A 23,149-nucleotide genomic window follows, 5' to 3' on the forward strand; every position below is an offset into this window, starting at 1 on the left:
AGATGATAATATGCAAATAATTTCTAGAGAAACAAATGAAAAAAGTTCACAAATGAGCACATTAGCATTTTTATACAATGATAATTTTATAGAGGCATGCATTTTTATAAATAATTCTAGGTGTATTTTTCTTACTTTTTCCACTATGTAATAACAACATTATTTTGACCTCATTTTGGGGGGGAAAGTTAATACTGTTGCATGTGAGCCGTTATTGTAGACCATTTTATTCCATTTAGCTCAATGCAACAGTTAAAACACTTTACGTAATGGGGTCATTCTGTATGACATAGCAATCTTTGCTCATTTTTTTTCTCCTGTCGTTTTACTAGTGATTGGTTTTTGAGATGCGTTGGTTATTAAAGTATTCTGTGAGGAAACAGTAGCTGGAAGAATGTAGGCAAATCAGTTTCTCAGTGCCTCAGTTTTGCCTCCGTAAAATAATGGTTTTAGTTTTGGTAGTTCGGATATCTTTTAGCCCTATTTTGGTGATTTTATGATAGCATACATTAAATTATCTGCTAACTTGAAAAATGAAAATAAAATGAAACTAAATACTGTGGTGATTTCACTGAGCTCTGATTTTGAGGATAAATTTTGAGTCCTGTAGTGAATCCATTGTTGATCTTCCTGATCTCACATTGTGTTCCTGTAGTAATTATGTTGTCGATTAGCAAGGTAACAACCTCTACTGTCTAAAGTACCAAAAGCCATCAGTTTGTTGCATGTACCATAAAGAAAATTGTCAGTCATTAAACTCTTTCGTATTTTAAGAAAATCAGAAGTATTGTGCATTGTTGAACTTTTGAGGGTTTTAGATTTAAATTAATCATGAATTGCTATAAATCTGTACAGTTTTTTTTTTGACTCTTGGAAAGATAGTCACCATTTTATCTCTGTGTCATATGATACTTTTACCGACAACTTGACAACCAATACTGTATTTTTAATTACGTATGAGAGCTTTAATTTTCAATAGATGAGCATACAAAGAAATGAAGAGATTGGCTTAATTTTAAGAATAAAATGGCTAAAATAAAGCTGAAGTTTTGTTTAAAATGTTTCTTTTTTTAAAAAATTGTTAAAGCCTATATCTTTAGCCGTAAATGTATCTGTGTTCCCATTGCAGGCTCTCTTGGGTCCTTCTGTATACAAGTTTGATTTTTCTCATGTCCCTTCTCATGGCAGTCATTGCAACAGCTTCTTCTTTATTCCCTCAAAGTAGCTGCTTTGTGATATTTCTACTTTTTTTCCTGTATGGCTTATCATCTGTAAGTACTCTCATTTGAAATGGAAATAAAGAACTGTCAAAATATTTGATTAGGGCTTCCCTGGTGGCGCAGTGGTTGAGAGTCCGCCTGCCGATGCAGGGGACGCGGGTTCGTGCCCCGGTCCGGGAGGATCCCACATGCCGCAGAGCGGCTGGGCCCGTGAGCCATGGCCGCTGAGCCTGCGCGTCTGGAGCCTGTGCTCCGCGACAGGAGAGGCCACAACAGTGAGAGGCATGTGTACCACAAAAAAAAAAAAAAAAATTGATTAATAAAGTCTTACTGTTTGGTTTACTTACAGTCGATCTCCCATGAAAGACAAGATTATTACTAGGCTACTGATACATGAGTTGTATCATTGTGCCTCCATATTTTTAGAAAAGTTACAGAATCTTCTCAAGTTTAAATTTAACTTGTTTTCATATGATGTATTCCACATACAGTTCCTCTGTGTCTGTCTTTCACTATCTTCATTTAATTGTGCTTATTATACACCATTAAGATTGTCCGGTACTAGACTTTTTATTCCTTTGTTTTTATGAGATCCTGACTGTTTCAAGTTAATTTATGTTACAGGATGATGTCGTGTAAAGATATATCTTTGTAAATGTAGCTCTTTGACAGTGTTGATTTCCATTCGGTAGTTTGGTTAAATGTTGGAAGTTCATGACAAGCTTTTGTTTTAAGTGGTCCCAGTTTCCATTCTGATTGGCTTATGTGCCCATGCTGTATCCGTTGTTAAGTATTTTGACTATCACCTCTGCTCTTTTTAAAAAACATTTATTTATTTATTTATTTTTGGCTGCATCAGGTCTCTATTGCTATGCGCAGGCTTTCTCTAGTCGTGGTGCACGGGCTCAGTAGCTGTGACTCATGGGCTCTGAAGCACAGGCTCAGTAGTTGTGGCACACAGGCTTAGCTGCTCCGTGGCATGTGGGATCTTCCTGGACCAGGGCTCGAACCCATGTCCCCTGCATTGGCAGGGGGACTGCTAACCACTGCGCCACCAGGGAAGTCCCATTCCTGCTCTTTAACATGATAATTTACAAATAACTGATATGCTCCTCTGTATAATTGCTTTGGTTTTTAACTGGCTCTGTTTCTTGTCAATACATGAAGTTGAAAAGATGGGCTCTGTGTAAAATCTTGTTGACATACTGTTTTGTTCATATTTGTCCGTATTTAACTGCAGAAACACACGATGGTTTATGGTTTCTACAGTGCTGAGGTGATCATGTTTGCCTATTACATAGATAAAATGCAGTTTTTAATATTTGTCGGTATAAATTTTTAATGTAGAGCACTATTTGTATGAAAATTAAATATCTCACCATGGCCTTTAGAAATTAATTGTATTTCAATGAATGTATTTTCTAATGAAAATAACTTGTTCTTTCACAAGGAAAATTTAATTTTGTTTTCATACCAGTGTATATGAACAGTGCTTTAACCTTAATATTTATATCTTACAGGTATTTTTTGCTTTAATGCTGACGCCTCTTTTTAAAAAATCAAAACATGTGGGAATAGTTGAATTTTTAGTCACTGTGGCTTTTGGATTTGTTGGCCTTTTGATAGTCCTCATGGAAAGTTTTCCCAAATCTTTAGTGTGGCTTTTAAGTCCCTTCTGTCAGTGTACTTTTTTGATTGGTATTGCACAGGTAGGTCATATCCATATCTTGCTTTCACTAAATATTTTCTTTTCTCTCCACTTCCATACAGCATATTATACTACCATGAATACTGCCCTTAGTTTGCAAAAAAAATTATTTAAAATTTTCAACATGAAAAAGGAATGATATTTGAATATTGGAGTACATTTTATATTGGTTTCATTTATATTTTCTCCATTTTTAAACTTTTTTTATTTATATGACCTGTTTATAAATAAGTTCTCCACTTTTCACTTTAGTGTATCTCAATAATCGATTTCACTGCAGTAACTCAGTTTGTTAGAAGTCATTGGTTTATGCGTCAGGTAATCTAGATTGCTCTGTAGCCTGGTTTTACTGCTCCTTATTGTAAATTTATCTCACATGTGCGCCTGGGAGAAAATTGTGTGTGAAGCAGAACAAATTTTTCTTGACTGTAGTAGTGAAAGTAGTACCTTGTGGATTTTATAGGTCCAGCATTCATGAGATTATCTTTACCTAAATAGTATTTAGATTTATAAATTTGATTTTTTTTAGTCTTTACGGGGCACTCAGGTTCTAAAGGGGAAAATTCTTATAAGAAACTGTTTTATGTATTAGAACACAAATTTGGTTGATGTGTACAGAAAAAACGTAATTACTTAATACAAGAGATTATTCATGTTGGCTGGATAGACTTCTGATTTGTGAGACTTTGCTTGTTTATGAATATTAAGTTAAACGAATTTTAATTATTTGAGACCTAAGAGCTGTTATTACATGTTTTGAGAGTCCACTGAGTCCCCTTAGGAAGGTAGAATTATAGATTCATAGGTTTTTGTTGAGTGGGAGGGACTTTGAATGTCATTGAATTCACCTTCATTTCACAGATGAGGAGACTGAAATCCAGAACAGCATAATTAAAGTTTATTTACTGAATGGCAGGGCTGAGACCTAAGCGAGGCCTCAGTCTCTATTGCTTCCCTTCTGCTCTATCACATTTATCTACTATGAATAATTTAATAGCTGTGTTAATTAATTATAGTACCTTCTCCCTTTTCAGTGTTGAAAGGTGCTGACCATAAGTTTATCCTCTAATACTTAATTTGTCTGACTTCTCTGTGGACCATAACCCTTTTGTTTGCATTAGTTTTTATTTCATTTGATAATCATAGCATTAGAATTATTGTATATGCCCCAAGAATGGATGTGTACTAATTTTAGAAGCACAGCATTGAAAACCTGGTTAAAGGGGTTGCTGTAATAAACTCATGGTTTGGTCAAGTTTATTGTTTTCTTTATAAATTCATGTTACTAATTTGGTAGACTGTTTAATCTGTTAAAAGGCCCAGTTTACTGACTCTGGATATTATGAGAAACTGTAAATAGTGTTAGCTATTTTATAAAATGATAAAGTATTTTATCATTTTTATATAATAAAGTTGGTGTTTCTGTTTTTCAGGTCATGCATTTAGAAGATTTTAATGAAGGTGCTTTATTTTCTAACTTGACTGAAGGGCCATACCCTCTAATTATTACTGTTATCATGCTGGCCCTTAACAGCATATTCTATGTCCTTCTGGCTGTCTATCTTGATCAAGTCATTCCAGGTATGCAGGTAGTTATTGGATTTTACGGTAAAGATATTTAGGTTTCTTTGCCCACATAAGGTTAACTTAATTAAAAATTTTCTTTTCTAACTAAGTCATATTCACTGTTACAGCTTTTAATTTAATTTTAAATAAGTATATTTTGTACTTAACTGCTAGTGAATGTAAGGAGATTGTAGGTGAAAACAGATCAGTTTGTTTTGAAAGCCTTATGTCCCTAATTGAACTTCTGAACTCAGTCCTTCCCCAGTGCATCTTTTCGGCTAAAGTGTTTTGTTATGTTACCCTATAAGGTCCGACACCACGGAGTAATCTGGTGACTCCTCCCATTCCCCACATCCCTTATCCTGCACCTATAGCAAACTTGTGCAGATTCAAAATATTACTAAATAACCAACACCCCCTTTCCCTTTCCCCCTGAGTTCCTCATTCATTTTGTCTGTGTGCTAGACCTGCAGTCTTATATGGAAAGACACGTGTGGCTTTTCAAACTTGAATTACTTAGAACTAAATAAACTAACAGTTCCTTCTCAGTAGCGCAAGCCACATGCCAAGTGCTCAGTAGCCACGCCTGGCTGTTAGTCACCACCCTGCAGAGCACAGATGAGGACGTTCCTGTCGTTGCGGGAAGGCACCGTGGGCTTTGCTAGTCTAGACCGTTGAGGCAGCTTCCATCTAACTGCCTGCCTCACGTCTGTCTAAGAACCTCACCATTCCCTCTAATCAAGCTAATCACCTGCTCAGACACCTTGCTGGGTGGGCACAGCCTGGTGAATCAAGTAGAAACTTGTTATATGTTAATTTCCTCCACACTGCTTTTATGTATTTAGTCACTTCTTAGCCACTGTCCCCCTCTGTATTGTATTTTACGTCCATCCACACGGTCCTGTTTATCTATTTAAACACATCTGCAGTGTATCCATTATATTATTTTTAGCTACCCATAACAGAGAGCCTCTTTAATTGTCTTAAACAAGAAGGAAATCAAGCGTTTTATTTTAAAGTCCAAAGATAGGATGGACTCCAGGTCAGTTGGACTTGCTCAGCTGTGTCATCAGGGACCCACTTGCTCTGTGTTCTTGCCTCTCTGTCTCAGTCTGGCAGGTTTACTCTCCTCCTGGCTGCACGGGGGTTGTGCTTCTTTGTTCCCGTCCAGAGCGGGAGGGAGAGGGGGAGGGAGAGGGCGCCTTCCCCCAGTAAACCCTCTGCTCCTGTCTGGTTGGCACCTGCTTGTGGCTGGAGTGGTAGCAGTCACCAGAGCCTGCCAGGGGCTCATTAGGTCCACTGGGATCTCTCTGTAGTTGGGGTCAGATCCCTTTGAAACATGCGGTCATCTAGAGGAGGAGTGGATGTTAGAAAGGACGGGGAGTGTCGGTTCCTTGGGGTGAAAGGGAGAAAATACATACATGCTGTGTGGGCAGTCAGATCTAAGTCTCCTGTGTCGGTCCTGGTGGCTGTGTTATTCTCCTAGTTCTAAAACGTCTTCTTTATGAACAATATCAACTTTTCTGGATACTGTCTGTTTTCAAAGACTAAGATGATACTCATTCAAGCCTTCAGACCATCCAGCTGTAAACTTTTCCTCTTCTGAACTCATTAGCACTGTGCGTGGCATGCCTCATGCTGTATGTTGTGTCTTAGCCGTTTAGTATGTACATGTAGTCATAATGATGTAAGTTTCTGTAGGGCAGAAAATTACTTTGCTTACATTTACGTTCCCTAGACTCTCAGCAACTCTGAAACTATTTATGGACAAGAGTTATTTGTCAGTAGAACTTTTATTTTTCACACACTATTGATTTAGTATTTTATGTCTAAACTTTAGATCTAGATTGTCTTAGGTTTCACAGACTGCCTTTATGATTTAATAACTAGTTTTCAGAAAAAATTTGTTAGGATAACTCCGTTTTTTGTTTTGTTTTCAGGAGAATTTGGTTTACGGAGATCATCGTTTTATTTTTTGAAGCCATCATATTGGTCAAAGAGCAGAAGAAATTATAAGGAGTTATCAGAGGGCAATGTTAGCAGGAATATTAGTTGTAGTGAAATTGTTGAGCCTGTTTCTTCAGAATTTAAAGGAAAAGAAGCCATAAGGTATGATTTAATCTTTGGCAGTTTAGGTCTAAGAACTGCTCATGGAACATGCCACATTCAAATCCTATCTTTTAAATAATGCATGTAAGTATGGTGTCTTTGGAGATTTGGTGCACATTTCATGATTTTTTTTAAAAACTATTAAGGGCTAATTCTCTTTTAAGTTTTTATTTTCTTTGCAGCCATTTAGAATAAGGTTGCTGCTAGGTTTGAAATTTTATGTTTGAATAGAAATTTTTAAAAGTAATAAAACCTAGTATTTATAAAATTAAGCTATTTTAAAGTTTCCTCATTATATAGATTAAAACGGAATAAACATTAACTTTCTATTTTTATTCAGGCTATATTGTCTGAGATATACACCACACTAAATTGTGCTGTTAATTTCATAGACCCTTAGAAATTGTGACATAATTAACTTTTCATATCAACTTAATTTCTGAGAATGAAAGAAATTCATTACTGTTCCTTGCTAGTTCAGTCAAAACCAAATTAAAAAAATAATGAGACCGAGGAAAGAAATAAAAGTGAAAGAAATAGTGGAGTATAATTTGTTTTTTAAATTTAAGAAAAATGTATAAAAGCAAGGGAGAGTTAGATATTTAAGATGCAGTCAGTGGGCTGGCGGTCTGCCTTCTGAAGAGTAAAATTTAAACTGGTGAACAGACCATTCATTCCTTCAAAAATTATGTAAAACATTTAAAGTGGAAGGAGAGAATCACTTCACATTTATAGACAAGTGCTGATGTGAAATACCACTCGGTTTTTAATCTCCCTTAGCTGATAAACAAGTATTAATTAATTACAAACAGAAAAGAATCAAATGTGAAATAAGAAATCTATAAATTGCTTGAGTCAAATGTTTCAGTTTCTTTTTATAAGTTGGTTTATCATGAAAAATGAACGAATAACACTTAAAATGGAGAGGAATACTACGCGTTTCTCCTGTAGTTTCTTTAAAATACTTTTATTATTATTGTCAGATTTCCTTGGTTTATTGTTTTAGTAGGAAGATACCTTATTATTATTCCCATTAAATATGACAGCTTTGATTAAAAATATTATACATAGAAACACATACTTATAGATTACTTTAAATACTTATAAAGTAGAAAATGGTGTTTTTCAGAATCAGTGGTATTCAGAAGACATACAGAAAGAAAGGTGAAAATGTGGAGGCTTTGAGAAGTAAGTAGCTTTCCTAGTGTTCAGTCCATAGTATTAAAGTACAAATGGAAAAACAACGTACGTAGTTTGTGGGAAATTTAAACTCTTTACCACAATTTTCTCTCTTTTCTTTAGGGATACTTCCATTTATTTATGTGATTAATGGTCATAATAAAACAACATCAAAGCAGTAAAAGGAAAAAGTAATATCTATCAAGATGAAAAATATTCAACTCTTTGAACAAACCTGTGTCCTTTTTCATTTTATTATTAACATGTGTATACGTGTTAGTTCCTTTTTTTTTTTTTCTTTTGTCTTTGTCGTGCGGAGCTGTCCGGACAGTTGTGGCGTGTTTAGCAGTGTGTCCGTCAGGGTTCCGCAGAGTCGTTAGAATATATATACACACAAACAGAGAGTGAGAGCACTGTGGGGAGGGGCGGGCGGGAAGCGGGGAGATGATTTTTGAGGAATTGGTTCACACGACTGTGGGGCTTGACGAGTCTGAAATCTGTAGGGTGGGCTGGTAGGCTGGACACTCAGGCCGGAGTTGAAGCTGCGTCTGGCCTGCAGGTCTTGGCATGCTGTCAGCCTGAGATCACCTTCGTCAGATCAAGGGTTATAGTTATTTGAAGCTGGGTTTTCAGCCCCCTGTCTGCTGTCTCCTTTCAAGCACTGACACATCCATCCGGTGATATTCATTCTACTTTACTCCTGTTTAAATTGAACTTTTAAAGCATTTACTTAGCCTTTTCCAAGCTATTGGTTAATTTCTAGTTTTTTGCCAGTAGATTGGACATGCCTCTAAATACCCTTGGGAACAAATTTTTGTTTGTCCTTTTATTTTAATTCCCTTGGAAGTTCCCCACAGGGAGTACACAGAAATCCCCCCTGCCATGTTTTGTGCCCCCTCTAAATCCGTTAGTGTAATTAAAAAAAGAAAACCTTATTTTGTATCATTTTTCTTATCGTTCACACAAAGAATTATTATTGTGTTATAATATTAAATATTATGTTGTTAAATATGCTGGTGACTTTAAATCTGTCTTTAAATGTATTGACTTCTTTCAAGGTTGCTCAAGTATTGTGTATTATCTTACATGGCTCAACAGCAATAAAAATCACATTTGAGACTTCTCCTTTTTCCCTGAACTAGGTTTATCCTTTGACATATATGAGGGTCAGATTACTGCGTTACTTGGCCACAGTGGGACAGGAAAGAGCACGCTGATGAATATTCTTTGTGGCCTGTGCCCTCCTTCGGATGGTGAGTTTTTTGACTTGAAGAGAAAAATCCCTTACTTTGTTTTATTAGGGTTATTAACTAAGGTACCATGGTAATTGTTTATCCTTGTGATACGTACCGATTGATTTTTGTCACCGATTTGGGATCAACTTCTGTGTCTGTAAATATATTTTTCTTTTTCTTTTGATTACACACATTTGTTTTTTTCTTCAATAGAAAATAAAAGTGATCCAGTCATATTTAATAAAGAGGATCTAATTTTGTACCTATTTTATCAGATATTTTACTTGTGTTTTTGTTTACTGTTCCTTTTCAAGGAAGGATAAATCAGTAATTAATTAGAAATTAAATGAGGCCCATAGACATTTTGGTTGAGAAAGTAAAGACTTCTAAGTATCCAGCAGTAGTTCAAAAGGAAAGAATGACGAGTGTCAGTACAATCTCCTAAAATAGATTTGTAAGAGCGATTCCCCAAACGTATAATTGTTCCGTGGGACTGCCCTGTGGGTGAGAATTCAGTACAGCAGCTCCATTTTTCCACAGTAACCAGAGTGGCAGAACAATAAATATTCTAATTTCAGAAAGGGCCAAACTTGCGTGTATTGATCCTGCATCTTTTTACATGTAGTTTCAATTCTAAAATTAGTTTGATTTTGTTGCTTATCTCTGTGTCAGTCTGAGGGTAATTATAATAATACCTTTCACTCATATAAGGATTTATTATTTTTGTTACGATTCTCCATACATTAGCACATTGGTTTAATAGTTCTTAAGTAAAAGGGGATATATTAGTATTCAGTTTATAGGAGAAAAAAGCTTGAATTTAGATTAAGTGATTTTCTCAAGGCCACACAGCTGGTTAGGGGTAAATTTTAAGTTCTTTGTTCTCTTTACTGTTGCATAATGCCTGGAAATGAGGGAAAATTGTTCCTGGAATATTATTTAATGCACCAATAGATAATTTTGTTTAGTATTAAACTTATGGTTCTTTGCTCTTTCCACTCTGTAATATGCCCTGAAAATGAAGGAAAATGAGATTGAAATATACGTGGCAGCAAATCACCAGTATGATGGTGATTTCCACAAGTATGGAAATGAGGGTGCATGTGTCCTCCAAATTTATATTGACTCTTATTTTATGCCTGTTACATACAAATAACTAAATTATTAGTGTATACTAAAACATATATACTTTTTGATACTTAATATATTTAATGTAAATACATATATTTTGCTTTTAGGGTTTGCATCTGTATATGGACACAGAGTCTCAGAAATAGATGAAATGTTTGAAGCAAGAAAAATGATTGGCATTTGTCCACAGTTAGATATACACTTTGATGTTTTGACAGTAGAAGAAAATTTATCCATTTTGGCTTCAATCAAAGGAGTACCAGCCAATAATGTAATACAAGAAGTACGTTATTTATATAGAAATCTTTACTTTTGTTTGCTGTAAATTAGTAACCTTGTGCAATAACTTCTGTAATAAAAATATGCTTGAAAATCTAAATGTAAAACCTGTTCTGAGCCAGTAAACAGAAAGTCATTACAAAGAATTAGAACTTGGAGCAAAAGTTTTAGCACATAGAAAATAGTCCTTATTTCATCTGGAGGATTCTAGTCTCTCAATATAGATGTTTCTTTCTTTTCTTTTCACCTCCACCCCCTTCCCCTGCCACACAGACACACACGGAGCCTTTGCACTGATCCCTTCCCACCGCCCAGGGGTCACAAAAGTACATCAGACCTTCCCATCAGGAATCCTTTTAGCTGTTATTTCAAAATTATACATGGATATGTGTCAAAATTAAGTTCTGGACTAAAAGAACATTTTAAAAGTTGATATTAAAATTGGAACACTTAAAAACTAATATTGATAATTATGTAAATGATGTGATTTAAAAAACGTTTATTGACACTTTGCTTTCATAGGTGCAGAAGGTTTTACTGGATTTAGACATGCAGGCTATCAAAGATAATCAGGCTAAAAAGTTAAGTGGTGGTCAGAAAAGAAAACTGTCTATAGGAATCGCTGTTCTTGGGAATCCAAAGGTAAGCAGATGTTAGTGTCATTGATGAGATAATTTTAAATTATGTTGAATAAAAAAGTGGTTGTAGAAAGATATACATACACACATTGTATAAATTTTAAACATACGTAAAATACTATACGTTATTATGGATGTAATTATAGTAATAAGGTTTCAAAACTGAAGTCAGAAAGCTATACAGCATCTTTAATTTAGTGTTCATCTGTCGGAAGGGGAATGGATAGGACTGACTTTCTTTGTATCTGCAGTGTTTTATTTCTCTGAAAGAAGATCTGAAGTAAAATAACATTTGTTAAAGTTCAGTGGTGGCTGTAAAAGTATTGTTATATGTATTATTCTCTTCAGTTTTCTATACATTTGTAATGGTTATAGTAAAAATTTTAAAATAAGAACAAAATCAAATGAATAGTTCTGTTTTTCACTGTTCTGTTGATTTGATTTTTTTGTCTGTTTTGTGCTCCTCTCTGTCTGGCAGAAACAGAGAACCAGCTGGTCACTGCTTTGCACAGTGCTAGAAAGCTGCCAGGTGCACACCTGTGGCCAGAAGCCCCCTGGGTCCCCACCACCCTGCCACACACCCTGCTGCTGTAGCTTGGGGAGGGCTGTGGTTCAGGCTTTGTGTTAATTTGTCTTCCTCCCAATCCCCACCACCATATTTTCAAAATTAAAAATAGTCTGAAAATAAATTTCTTTCCCTGAACTAATACAGAACATAATTCTCTAACGAGCAGTTGTTACATCTACAAAATTTAATTGTTCAGGTAAAAGCGAAATACTCGGTGTTTTTTGTTTTTAGTTTGTCTATCTGATTGTTACTATACTTATGTCTTATACATTACAGACATTAGTATTTTAAAATTAAACCAAAGAAGGTATTCATATGCCAAACCGATAGTTTTTTAAACTTATGCTAACTCACATATTAGTGGAAAACTCAGACCTAATACCTTTCTGATTGGATAGAGTAACTTTAAGTGGGGAAGGTTTGCGGGGTCTGCGTGAATTTTATATATTTTAGTTTTCCTGAGGATTCCCTGCCTTGCCCACATCCCTTTGCACATAGGTACTGTTGCTGGATGAACCAACAGCTGGAATGGACCCTTGTTCGCGTCATATTGTTTGGAATCTTCTTAAATGCAGAAGAGCTAATCGGGTGACAGTGTTTAGTACTCATTTCATGGATGAAGCTGACATTCTTGCTGGTGAGATTTTTTACTTTATTTTTAAAGGTTCAGGTCATGGGGCCAAATGGGAGATTAGACATAGAAATGCTAAATTCTGAGGAATAAATAAAGAAGCTGTGCGTTCTTCACAAAAAAAGGCATTACAGTTTTTTAAACTTCCATGTTTTTGTGTTTTGTTGGGGGGTCCCCCTGACCACCCGAGGTCCAATAATCTGCCTCGAAAGCTCACAGGACTCAGCACAGCCACACCCCTGGGTGTGAGTTATTACAGTGAAATGGAAGGGGGGTATAGGGCAGAGTCAGCAAAGGGCAAAGGCACATGAGACAAAGTCCGGTAGAAACAGGCAAGCTTCCAAGAGTCCCATCCGCACGGAGTCAGCCAGGGTGCGCTCCATCTATCCAGCAGCGAGTTGCTCTCTCACCCAGGGTTGTTCTTTTTTGTTCTTGGAGCTGGCCGTGTGGCACCCTCTGCCTCACACGGGCCACCTGCCGGCCGCCCAGCAGGAAGCAGGCGTCAGCCATGACCTGCATTGCCTGTGCAGCACAGGTGCGGGGGGGTGGGGGGGGGTGTCTCCAGACACGGGTCAGGAGCCAGCCTCGTAAGAGGCCTTCCTAAGCTTAACGGCCTCAGGCCAGTGCTAAACACATTCACATACAGAGGAATCCAGGTTGAAACCAGCACATGACTTTAGTAGCTGTGACAAGGTCCAAGGCTCTGAGGTTCCCGAGCAACCTCTTTCTGTTCATGATACAACCTAATAAATTGGGCATGTCATTCATTTTCTCAGTGGTATCTTTGTTTTAAAAAAACCTAACGTTTTGTTTCTGTTGCTTTCTTGTCGTTTTTACATTTGGCTATTAAGGAAGTTGTGAAAGCGCTTCTGTTACTAACCTTATAGGAAGAGTCCGAGACATTTGGAGCATATTAGGAAAGTAGACTGTAGACTTACACTGCCTGGGTGGAACCCCTGGCTTTGTCACTTAATAGCCACGTGAAACGTGAGCAGACTGTACATGTTCTTATTGCCTTCCTGTTCTCATCGAAAAAGCCAGTGATGATAATCTATACCTTCCTCATAAGGCTGTTGTGATAATTTAAGGAGCTCATACGCTGGTGTCTCACAGGATAATCCAGAAAGTATAAATGCCTATTATTAATGCTGTTACTAACTCTGAAATTGAAACGCAAATCTCTTTTTGCAGATAGGAAAGCTGTCATATCACAAGGAATGTTAAAATGTGTTGGTTCTTCAATTTTTCTCAAAAGTAAATGGGGGATTGGCTACCGCCTGAGGTATCATTCATTCTTTATTGACTTGTTCCTTATTATATTCTTGACCTATTGTTATACTATGTTTAAGGTTAGCCATGATGTGCTTTGGCCTTTTTTTTAATGGCACTAACTTTAACTTAAAGCATTCAGAATTTACTTTTGGCTGTTGACTGAGTAATCATAAAAAATTATGGTTTTTGGTTTTCTCTAGCATGTACATTGACAGATACTGTGCCACGGAATCTCTTTCTTCCCTGGTTAAACAACATATACCTGCAGCTACTTTATTACAACAGAGTGACCAGCAGCTTGTGTATAGCTTGCCTTTCAAGGACATGGACAAATTTTCAGGTATTCCTTACTTTCAGTTTCTTGACTGCTGGACCAGGTTCTTGTGCTGGGGATGAGTTTTCTTAATTTACTTGGTTTATTTTTCTATATAATATCTACGCGCTTGCAGGTCGCCAGAGTTAATATCCCGTTTCTGTTTTATTTTGCTTTTGAAAATCAGAAATGCTGTAAGCTAACATTTTTTTATAAACGGCATGCAAGAAACTCCAACTAGTGTGTTATCTTACGTAAATAATTGTTTGTTTTATTGTCAAGAAAGAAAGAAATTGTTCCCTTTTTTGGTTCTGGGAATAAGAATATACATATACACAACATATGTACATGCATACACACACAAATGTGTGTACACACACACGCACAGTTGTTTGTATAAGTCCTAAGCTCTTTTCCAGTTTCATGATTTCATAATGAATTGCCTTATTATATGGTAAACCCTTGAATTATTTTATTTGTGACATTTAGTTTTCTGCTTTTTGATGAGGAATTCAAACTCAGTGTCCTTTATCTGTTGACAGATGACTTAATAAACAAAAGGATATTTCTTACTGTTGAAGATATGTTCTGCAGAATTTCCATAGCATTCCTATAGTTAGATAGAAATTTTCTATGCGGTTTTCTATGGTTTCCTTTGGAGAATAAGGAATCATTAATTAACTGAATCGAAGTACACGTGTCAGTGTAATGTACTCTGCCCATCATTCTGTCTATAAAGTATTTCTTCGTTTTAATTTATATTATGATGCACGTCTAATAGATATATATCTCCCTAAACAAACATTCCTTGGGGTCCTTAGCAATTTCTAAGAATGTTGAAGGGGTCCTGAGACCAAACACTTTGAGAACACTGTGCCAGCACAGTAAATTCAGTCACATGCTATTTTAAAATGACATTTTAGAATAATAATTCATGACAGTGTGCTTAATGACACAGTGCTCTTTCATTTTTCTCCTTTAGGTTTATTTGCTGCTCTAGACACTCATTCAGATTTGGGTGTTATTTCTTATGGTGTTTCCATGACGACTTTGGAAGATGTATTCTTAAAGCTAGAAGTTGAAGCGGAAATTGACCAAGCAGGTAAAAGCAAAACTAACGGCACATTTTAGGCAATGAGCCAGACAGATACTGATCAAGACAAATAATTGTAGAAGCATGTGGAATTTATATTTTGGGAAAGAAAGGGTAGAAATAAACAGGTAAATAGATATTTACAGAGAGTGATAGGAGTTACGAAGGGATCAGTGGGGCGGTCTCAGGAGGCAGATAGCTTAGATGGCATCTCGGGGGGACTGGGTTGGGATGATAGTTAAAGTGAGGCCTGAACGGCAAGAAAAGTGAGATTTCATTGCAGAGCCTTCCAGATAAAGGGACTCGCTTCCGCAGAGGTATTGGTTGAGGGATGGGTTGGATGTTTCTGATGACAAAGAAAGGCCACCGTGGAGAGCCAAGGAGAGGGTAGCACGTAGTGAGCTCAGAACTGGAGGCCAGGGGCCACGTCATATTTAGTCTTTAACATGTTTAGTCTGGAAAAACGTTTTGTTTGTTTTCTTAGTGTGATATGAAGCTACCAGAGAGTTTGAAAGCAAAGGGATAACGTGATCTGATTTGCATTTTAAAAAACTGCATTCCGGTTGTTGGGTGATAAGTGGATTTAAGGGAAGTTTGGAAGCAGGAAGAGCAGTTAGGAAGCTGTTGCAGTTCATCTTAGTTTGAACTAGGATGGTTGTGAAAATAGGGAAACATGAACAGCTCGGGGTTCTCCTAGAGGCGCTCGTGGTGACTTGCTGATGATGGGTTAGCGCTTGGGGTCGAGGAAAGGGAGGGGTTGAGAATAGTGTCCAAGCTTCGGGCTTGAGAGCTGGAAATGGAATTGCCCTTTCCTGAGAAAGGGGGAGCAGAGGTGTGTGGAAAGAAGGACTCCAGGTGTGAATTTTGGTTATACTGTTGAGAGGTTTAGTAGACATCCCAGTGGAGATGATGCCTGTGGGCTGTTTGATTCACACACTTGGAGCTAATGGAGGGCGTTGGGCTCAAGATACAAACGCTGGATCTGCCTGTGTACCGATGGCCCTGTGGGACTGGATGAGGTGCTTCAGTGGCGAGCGTGGACGCAGTGGAGGGAAGCCCCGAGGGTGAGCAGTGAAGGGCCAGGGAGGGCTGACCGGGAAGGCACCAGCAGCGCTCTTTCTGTCTTCACGAAAGGAGATGTGGGATCTGGGGCAGCGTGGTGTTTGAGGGAAGAGCAAGAGGGCAGTGCTCTGCTGACTGCTGTGAAGAGGGAGATGGCGGCAGAAAGGGGGGCTTTGGTAGCTTAGAAGATGGGGAGTGTGGAAGGGTGGGAGCCGGTCATGACCTTGACGCGAGTGATTTCAGTGGTGCGGTCGAGATCCGTGCGGTTTAAGCTGAGAATGGGTTGAAGGGTAACGAGACTGGTGTGGTGCCGGGTCCTGAGAGTGAAGGAGAAGGGATGTTTCTCTCAAACGTGGAGGAAGAAAGGCGAGTTTACAATGAGGACATAGGGGAGGATTGCAGCTAGAGGAGGAAAGTTCACGTGAAAATGTTGGATCAGTTGGAGCGATAGCAAGATCTTAAATTTGGGCATCCATCAGTTTGATGAAACTGAGTAGAGATAAAGGTATGGGAACGGAAGAAATAACGGGAGCTAGAGGTCAGGATGTAGAATGCGTGAACAGTGACTATGTCTAATATTGAGGATGGTGGAGAGAACTAGATGGAGAAGATGCTTGTTGTGTGTGGCGCTCAGTACTTTGAGGCATACGAAGTAGATTCTAGAAACGTCTGGGAAGTGGGGATAAAAATGAGAAGGGTGAGCTCTGCTCAGGTATTATTCACTTTTCTCTACAGTACCTTTAAACCCGTCATGCAAAATAAATTTACCTCTAACATCAGCTTGTTTTCAGTTTGGTCGATTTTAATTGTTTTATTTTTTAAAGATTAGTATATATCAAATTCTGTAGAAGGCCATTTGGAGCTCACTGAGTACCATGATTGTGATATGCAGTATTTCAGGACCCGCTTTTAGTTTGATTAGTCGCTGTGTCAGGGGAAGACAGGGACTGGACTTGTCCATCTACTGAGTCGTCCGTTCAGACTGTTGAGTTGGTGAGATGCCAGGACAGCCAGGTTGTCCTTAAATATTATTTTATACATTATTCTGCTCCACTCTTAAAATTTTTAATGTTTACTCATTTCTTAAACTTAGCCTAAGTCCTTCTTCATACTGAAACCAGTTTTCGTCCCTTTTTATTATTTTTCATCTCTTTTAAGTTGAATCACTGTTGTGAAAATAACATATCTTGATTTCTATCCCCATCCAGTAGTTCTGTCAGGTTTTGGTCTAATGGAATCAATCATATAGCGTGTTTCTTTTGCTTGTATTTATTCTGGTTTCTTTTACTTAATGTAATGTTTGTAAGATCAAGCTACTATGGTTATACAATAGTTTGTTCACGTTCGTTGTTTTATATTATTCTATTACAGGAATATTTCATGACTTATTTATTCTTTCACCTGTTGATAGACATTTGGGTTCTTTCCAGCATGTGGCTATTGGATAGGGTACTAGCGAAGGATATTCTTGTACATGCGTTTCAGTGAGCCTCTGTACATAATTCTGTTGGATTTATCCCTGAGAGAGAATGTTCTGGGTCATACGCCATGCACATGTTCAGTTTTGATGATATGGCCAAAGTATATGACTGTCCCCTTTGTCCTGTATCACTGCCAGGTGTGTGCTGCTTTGAAATTTACATGCTTCAGAAAGGTTTTCATCTTTTTAAGGAATACAACATAAGTTTCTATCGTTTTGTTTTGGCAAACAGATTATAGTATATTTACTCAGCAGCCACGGGAGGAAGAATTGCATTCAAAACCCTTTGGTGAAATGGAGCAGAGCTTGCTTATCATCTCTGAAACCAGGGCTTCTCTGGGGAGCACCATGAGTGTTTGGAAGCAGCAGGTGTTTAAAATCGCAAAGGTTCATTTCCTCACCTTGAAACGTGAAAGCAAATCAGTGAGATCAGTGTAAGTATAATCGCTCTTCCGTCCGATGAGTTGTTTTCTTAAGAATACAAACTAGAGGGCTTCCCTGGTGGCGCAGTGGTTGAGAATCCGCCTGCCGATGCAGGGACGCGGGTTCGTGGCCCGGTCCGGGAGGATCCCACATGCCGCGGAGCGGCTGGGCCCGTGGGCCGTGGCCGCTGCGCCTGCGCGTCCGGAGCCTGTGCTCCGCAATGGGAGAGGCCACGGCAGTGAGAGGCCCGCGTACCACCAAAAAAAAAAAAAAAGAATACAAACTAGATTTACCATCTTAGTCTTTAAAATGTAGACATGGAAATAATCTGTGTAGTTTTGAAAGATTAAAATGGTAATTTCACAGTGTCAGAGAAAAAAATTACACCTCTAGTAGTTTCATTGGACATCATTAGAGTGTTAACTCTTTTTTAAAACTAGCATTTTTTTGTCTCATCTATAAAATGAGGGAGTGACAAATAATTTTCTCTAATTGTGTAATTTTTGAATTACTCTAATTGTATTTAAATTTCATTTTGCATTTATATTTTTCACAATTGTTTTGCCTCTATTACTAATATTTATGACCATTTTTTGGGTAAACAGCAGGAATAAGTTTTATCCTTATTTATCAGGTGAAGACACGGAAATATAAAAAGGGGCTTATAGCTGGCAGAACTGGGATCCGAATGACGTCTTTTCCACTTAGCCGTGTCTCTGTCAGTCAGGTTCCCATGGGCTGCTAGACGTTGAATTATTTAGAAGTAATGTTAAGTACTTTTATACACCATGCTGTCTTGTTAGATCCAAAATGGCGGTAGAAATAAAACTTAATAATCAAGAATAAGAGTTTTGTTATATGTTTGAAATATGCTGAATTCATTTGCTTTTTGCCCAGGCTTATTCAATATCAAAGAAATGTCAATCACGTATCCGATTTATTCCTGTGTCAGCATTAGTGAGAGAAAAACCTTTGTTTAAATCAGCATGTGTCCGTTTATTTAATTGAATACTACTCTCATAAAATACTCCCTGAAAAACAGTAAACGGATCTCGGCTCCGGCTGCCGTAACAAAATAACAAAGACTTGGTGGCTTGAACAGCAGAAGTTTATTTTCCCACAGTTCCCGAGACTGGGAGTGAGGTCAGGGTCCACATGGTCGGGTTCTGTTGAGGACTTTTCCTGGCTTGCAGCTGCACCCGCCCCCCCTCGCTGTGTGTGCACACAGGGAAAGAGCCAGAGAGCAAGCTCTCTGGTGCCTCTTCTTCTGAGGGCACCAATCCCGTCATGAGGCCCTGCCCTCGGGACCCCATCTGACGCTGAGGACCTCCCGGAGGACTCATCTTCAGCTGCCATCACTTTGGGGGTTAGGGCTTCTGCGTATAAGTTTGGGAGGAGGGTGACGGACCTTCAGCCTACTACAAGAAGTGTTCCATGGTCAAATCTGTACTGACCATGAATGTAGAAAGTATTGTAACTTACATTTCCTCTCTTAAAGATCTGTTCATTAACATATAAAAACACGTGAGCCGTTCTATGGTAAAGAAATTTCAACTTTGTTTAACTTGGAGTTTCCAAATATTTTTTAATCATGAATTTTGTTTTTAACCTAAAACACCCATTAACTTATTATGGAACTGGAGTTCATGCAGTATGCTTCTGGCAGCGCTGATATAGGTCTACTTACAACAATTTAAGAATGACTTAAAATTATAGGGTTTCTGAAAATTATAAAATGCTGATGTCTGATAACCTAAGCTCTCTCTACCCACTGTTGTGACACCTGTCACACACACTGCAGAGATACTTTGCAGGCTGAGACGAAAAGTTACCTGTCTCTCAGGTGGAAGGGCGTTTTGAGTGGGTAGTAGAATTATGTGCTGGGCCAGCTGCACACGATGGTCCTTGTAACTCACTGTAGAGGAGAAATGGAAATTGATGTGGTTAGGATGACATTTCAAAGATACCAGTCATCCTAAGTTTTCACTGTATTTTTATTTTCTTCACTGTATCTAAATTATTTTTGTATCATACATTTTCTTAAATATTTGGAGAGTACATAGGATAGAGGTAGGGCAGGGAATAGTTCCTTCAAGAGAATAGAGATATAGATGTGACATAATGTCTTTTTTTTTTTTTTAAGTTATAACTACAGGTTTACATGCCCTATAAAAATTTCAGGGTGGCTCTGATCTAAAATATACTTTTATAACTTTTAATTTTATCATTGAATATTGGCTTTCTTTCCAATATTGTCATGAGACCATTTTGGAGAGTAGAATTTCTACTCCCAAGTGTGAATTTTTCAAGTTTTTTTTTTCCTTTTCTTTTCTTTTTTTTTTTTTTTTTTCTTTTTTAAATGAGTACCTTTTAACTGTCATGTGGAGGAAGATTGTTTTGTAGATTTACATATTAATGTGCCTTGAACTGTGTATTTTTTTTCCTTTCAGATTGCTTCTGCTTTTGATTTTTTTCACAGTTCAGATTTTTATGTTTTTGGTGCATCACTCTTTTAAAAATGCTGCTGTTCCTGTCAAACTTGTTCCAGACTTATACTTCCTAAAACCTGGAGATAAACCTGATAAATACAGAACAAGTCTGCTTCTTCAAAATTCTACCGGTGAGAGTATGTGCAGGTTTGTGAATGTGTGTTGGTGGGGTCTGGGGTGAGGGGTAGATATAGGTCAGAGATTTGGGTTTTAGAAATATATATATGGTAAAGGCGTGGTCTGTGTGCATGAACCTAAATTAAGTAAAACTCCTCACTGATGCTGAGTAATATATTACAGAAATGAAATTTTGGTTTAAGTGTAGATGACAGTTTTTAAAATATTCTGATTTATACTGTATATAATCATAAATTTTCCTTTTTTAAGAGTAGCAACATTATTCTCAGAGCAGCATGTTTCATCTCAAAGTTTATGATGCGCAAAATAAACTTCAGAAGTTGAAGAACCCTCTTAAGAAAGAGTTACGGCATGTAATGTTTATGCAGTTATATATCTAAATAGAAGTGTTCAAACAACTTTTAAGGACTATCTGAAAAACTAGAACTAAGGACAATTGTCTTAGAAATCTCTATGATCAAATACATTAAATTTGTAATGGATATTTTTGGACTTGCTACTGATTCTTTTTATTACATAATTACATCAAATATGAAAGAAATTTTAAAACATACGGCTTTGCACAAACCTCAGAATAAATTTTTAAAAAGCTGATATCGGACTTTGATTTTCAAAATATTAAAACCTAATTCAGAATTTGACATGAATTAGATGTTTCTACACCGTCTCCCATCTGTGTGGATAATTTATAGTCCTAAGGTTCTTGAAGAGGAAAGTGAGCTAACTCTGTAGTTTACAGTAAAACAGAAGCAGCTTCATTTGCTTATCTTGCTGAAATATGTTGGAAAGTTGCATTTCGTATACCCTTTCTACACGCACAAGTTCTTTGGAGTTTAACATTTCCCAACACTTCACCTGTATTCTAGTATCTTTCCTTTTTGATTCACTGTTAACTGAAAAGCTTTGCCGGGTGTTAAAATAATAGTCATAGTTGGGGACAGTTACAGATGGCCGTTACAATCATCACTCTTCAATTCTGGCTCTCTGTTTGTGATGTAACCTTTATTCTTTTGGAGGAAGAAGGTATTTAGTGATAGAAAACACTCTTGAATAGAAAATGTTATGTTTCTCAATTTATTGCTCCCACTAGAATTCTTTTTTTGGTTTTAATATACATTTCACATTGCTGAAGGATAGCGCTACATGGAGCCTTACACTCTGATATTGTGACTTTTTGTGTGTGTCTGGGGAATTGTACATTATCTCAAGTATTTCTGCTTGGTGTTCACTCAAACTGATCTGCAGAAATTATAGTATTTTCGAAGTTTTGTCCCATCTGTTAATTTTAAGTATTTCTAGTATTTCTTTCTATCTATCTATCTATCTATCTATCTATCTATCTATCTCACATTTTCCTAGACCTTGTTGTTGGTCCTAAAGGCACATTTCCCTTAGGGTTCACTGGTCTCTGTGTGTATGTATTGGGTGGTATCTTATCCTCCTGGCAAAGCTTTCTGTTACCACAAGTGATACAGTTCCTTCAGTTATAATAGAGCCCTCTTCTCGAGAGGACAGAGCCTCTTTGGCATCTGGAAATGAGAGGTCAGTTAAGGCACTAGGTTGGGAGTAGATGTCTTATCACTAAAAGCACCCTTGTCTCTGACACTCAGGTTTGTTGCTGAGTCTGAGCCACCGGCCATGCTGCTCAGTTACTGCTAGTGTTTTCCTTTGTTTGGTTTTGACTTCTCTCAAAGCCACACTTGTCCGTCCTTGAATACCGGCTCTTGTGATGATGGGCAGAGAGCTGTTTCCACTCATCAGGGATGCGGGTCTAGATTTAGACCTCGGACAGGATTCAGAGTCTCCCCCTTGGCTCCAGGCTATTTAGAGAATATAGATGGAGACCTGGTTATCTGTTGTACTATTTTAAAGTAGTAACGCGGTTGACATTTATACAGTTCGTCTGTTCAAAGCATGCAGCAGTCCTCCAGGGAGTGACCCTACCTAACTCCACACCCTGGCTCCTGCCTCTCTGAGCGTGGCACGTCACCTTGCTGCATAAAATTGCCAGATCGATTTTTATTTACTCTCACCGTCTAACCAGATCTCACATATCATAGGCAAACTCTGAAGGCAAGTAGTATCAGTATCAGCGGCAGCAGCTGAAGTTGGCGCGGTCGCTGTGGGTCAGGCTCTGTTCTGAGGTCTGCGTGTCTGGACCTGGGTTTGAAGTCGTGCTGACTGGCCCCAGAGCCAACGTTCTTAATCATGTCTTAGCTAATGGAGAGAAAATACTTCTTCAAAAAGAGAGCTCTAAATGTTACTAAAAGCCTGTGTCTGTTTCTCATTTAAACTGATTCTTTGTTACTTGCTTATCTTCTAATACCAGACTCAGATATCAGTGATCTTCTTCGCTTTTTCACCAACCAGAGCATAATGGTGACAATGTTTAACGACAGCGACTACGTGTCTGCCGCTCCGCACAGCGCCGCTTTAAACGTGATGCAGTCAGAAAAGGTAAGCGGAGTGTGTGGGATTAAGCTGTTTCCTCTAAAATCAGCGGTTTGCTGATTTGACCTTATTAGTTGGAAATTAAAATTTACTTTTGGAAATAGCTGGCTGTGTTTACTTAGGATATATTTTATGCCCTGATGGAGGACCAATAAATAAAGCTC

General features: G+C 37.8%; 1 protein-coding gene across 16 annotated transcripts in view; it reads left to right on the top strand.

Moving 5' to 3' along the window:
* ABCA5 (ATP binding cassette subfamily A member 5) overlaps positions 1-23,149 on the top strand; it is a 62,729-nt gene that overhangs the window by 18,138 nt on the left and 21,442 nt on the right. For 9 of the 16 annotated variants that reach the window (XM_067021148.1, XM_059048359.2, XM_067021152.1 and 6 more), the window contains 15 exons: positions 1,130-1,271; positions 2,741-2,929; positions 4,362-4,509; positions 6,435-6,603; positions 7,733-7,791; positions 8,925-9,035; positions 10,256-10,431; positions 10,950-11,069; positions 12,132-12,270; positions 13,456-13,546; positions 13,737-13,876; positions 14,832-14,951; positions 17,717-17,918; positions 20,358-20,533; positions 22,864-22,991. In XM_067021148.1, the coding sequence (XP_066877249.1) occupies positions 1,130-1,271; positions 2,741-2,929; positions 4,362-4,509; positions 6,435-6,603; positions 7,733-7,791; positions 8,925-9,035; positions 10,256-10,431; positions 10,950-11,069; positions 12,132-12,270; positions 13,456-13,546; positions 13,737-13,876; positions 14,832-14,951; positions 17,717-17,918; positions 20,358-20,533; positions 22,864-22,991 (2,110 nt within the window). The remainder of the gene's footprint in view (positions 1-1,129; positions 1,272-2,740; positions 2,930-4,361; positions 4,510-6,434; positions 6,604-7,732; positions 7,792-8,924; positions 9,036-10,255; positions 10,432-10,949; positions 11,070-12,131; positions 12,271-13,455; positions 13,547-13,736; positions 13,877-14,831; positions 14,952-17,716; positions 17,919-20,357; positions 20,534-22,863; positions 22,992-23,149) is intronic. The other 7 variants (XM_067021153.1, XM_067021154.1, XM_067021155.1 and 4 more) reach the window with 4 other exon arrangements.

Source organism: Kogia breviceps, chromosome 19 (assembly GCF_026419965.1).
Source record: "Kogia breviceps isolate mKogBre1 chromosome 19, mKogBre1 haplotype 1, whole genome shotgun sequence".
Lineage (NCBI taxonomy): Eukaryota > Metazoa > Chordata > Mammalia > Artiodactyla > Physeteridae > Kogia > Kogia breviceps.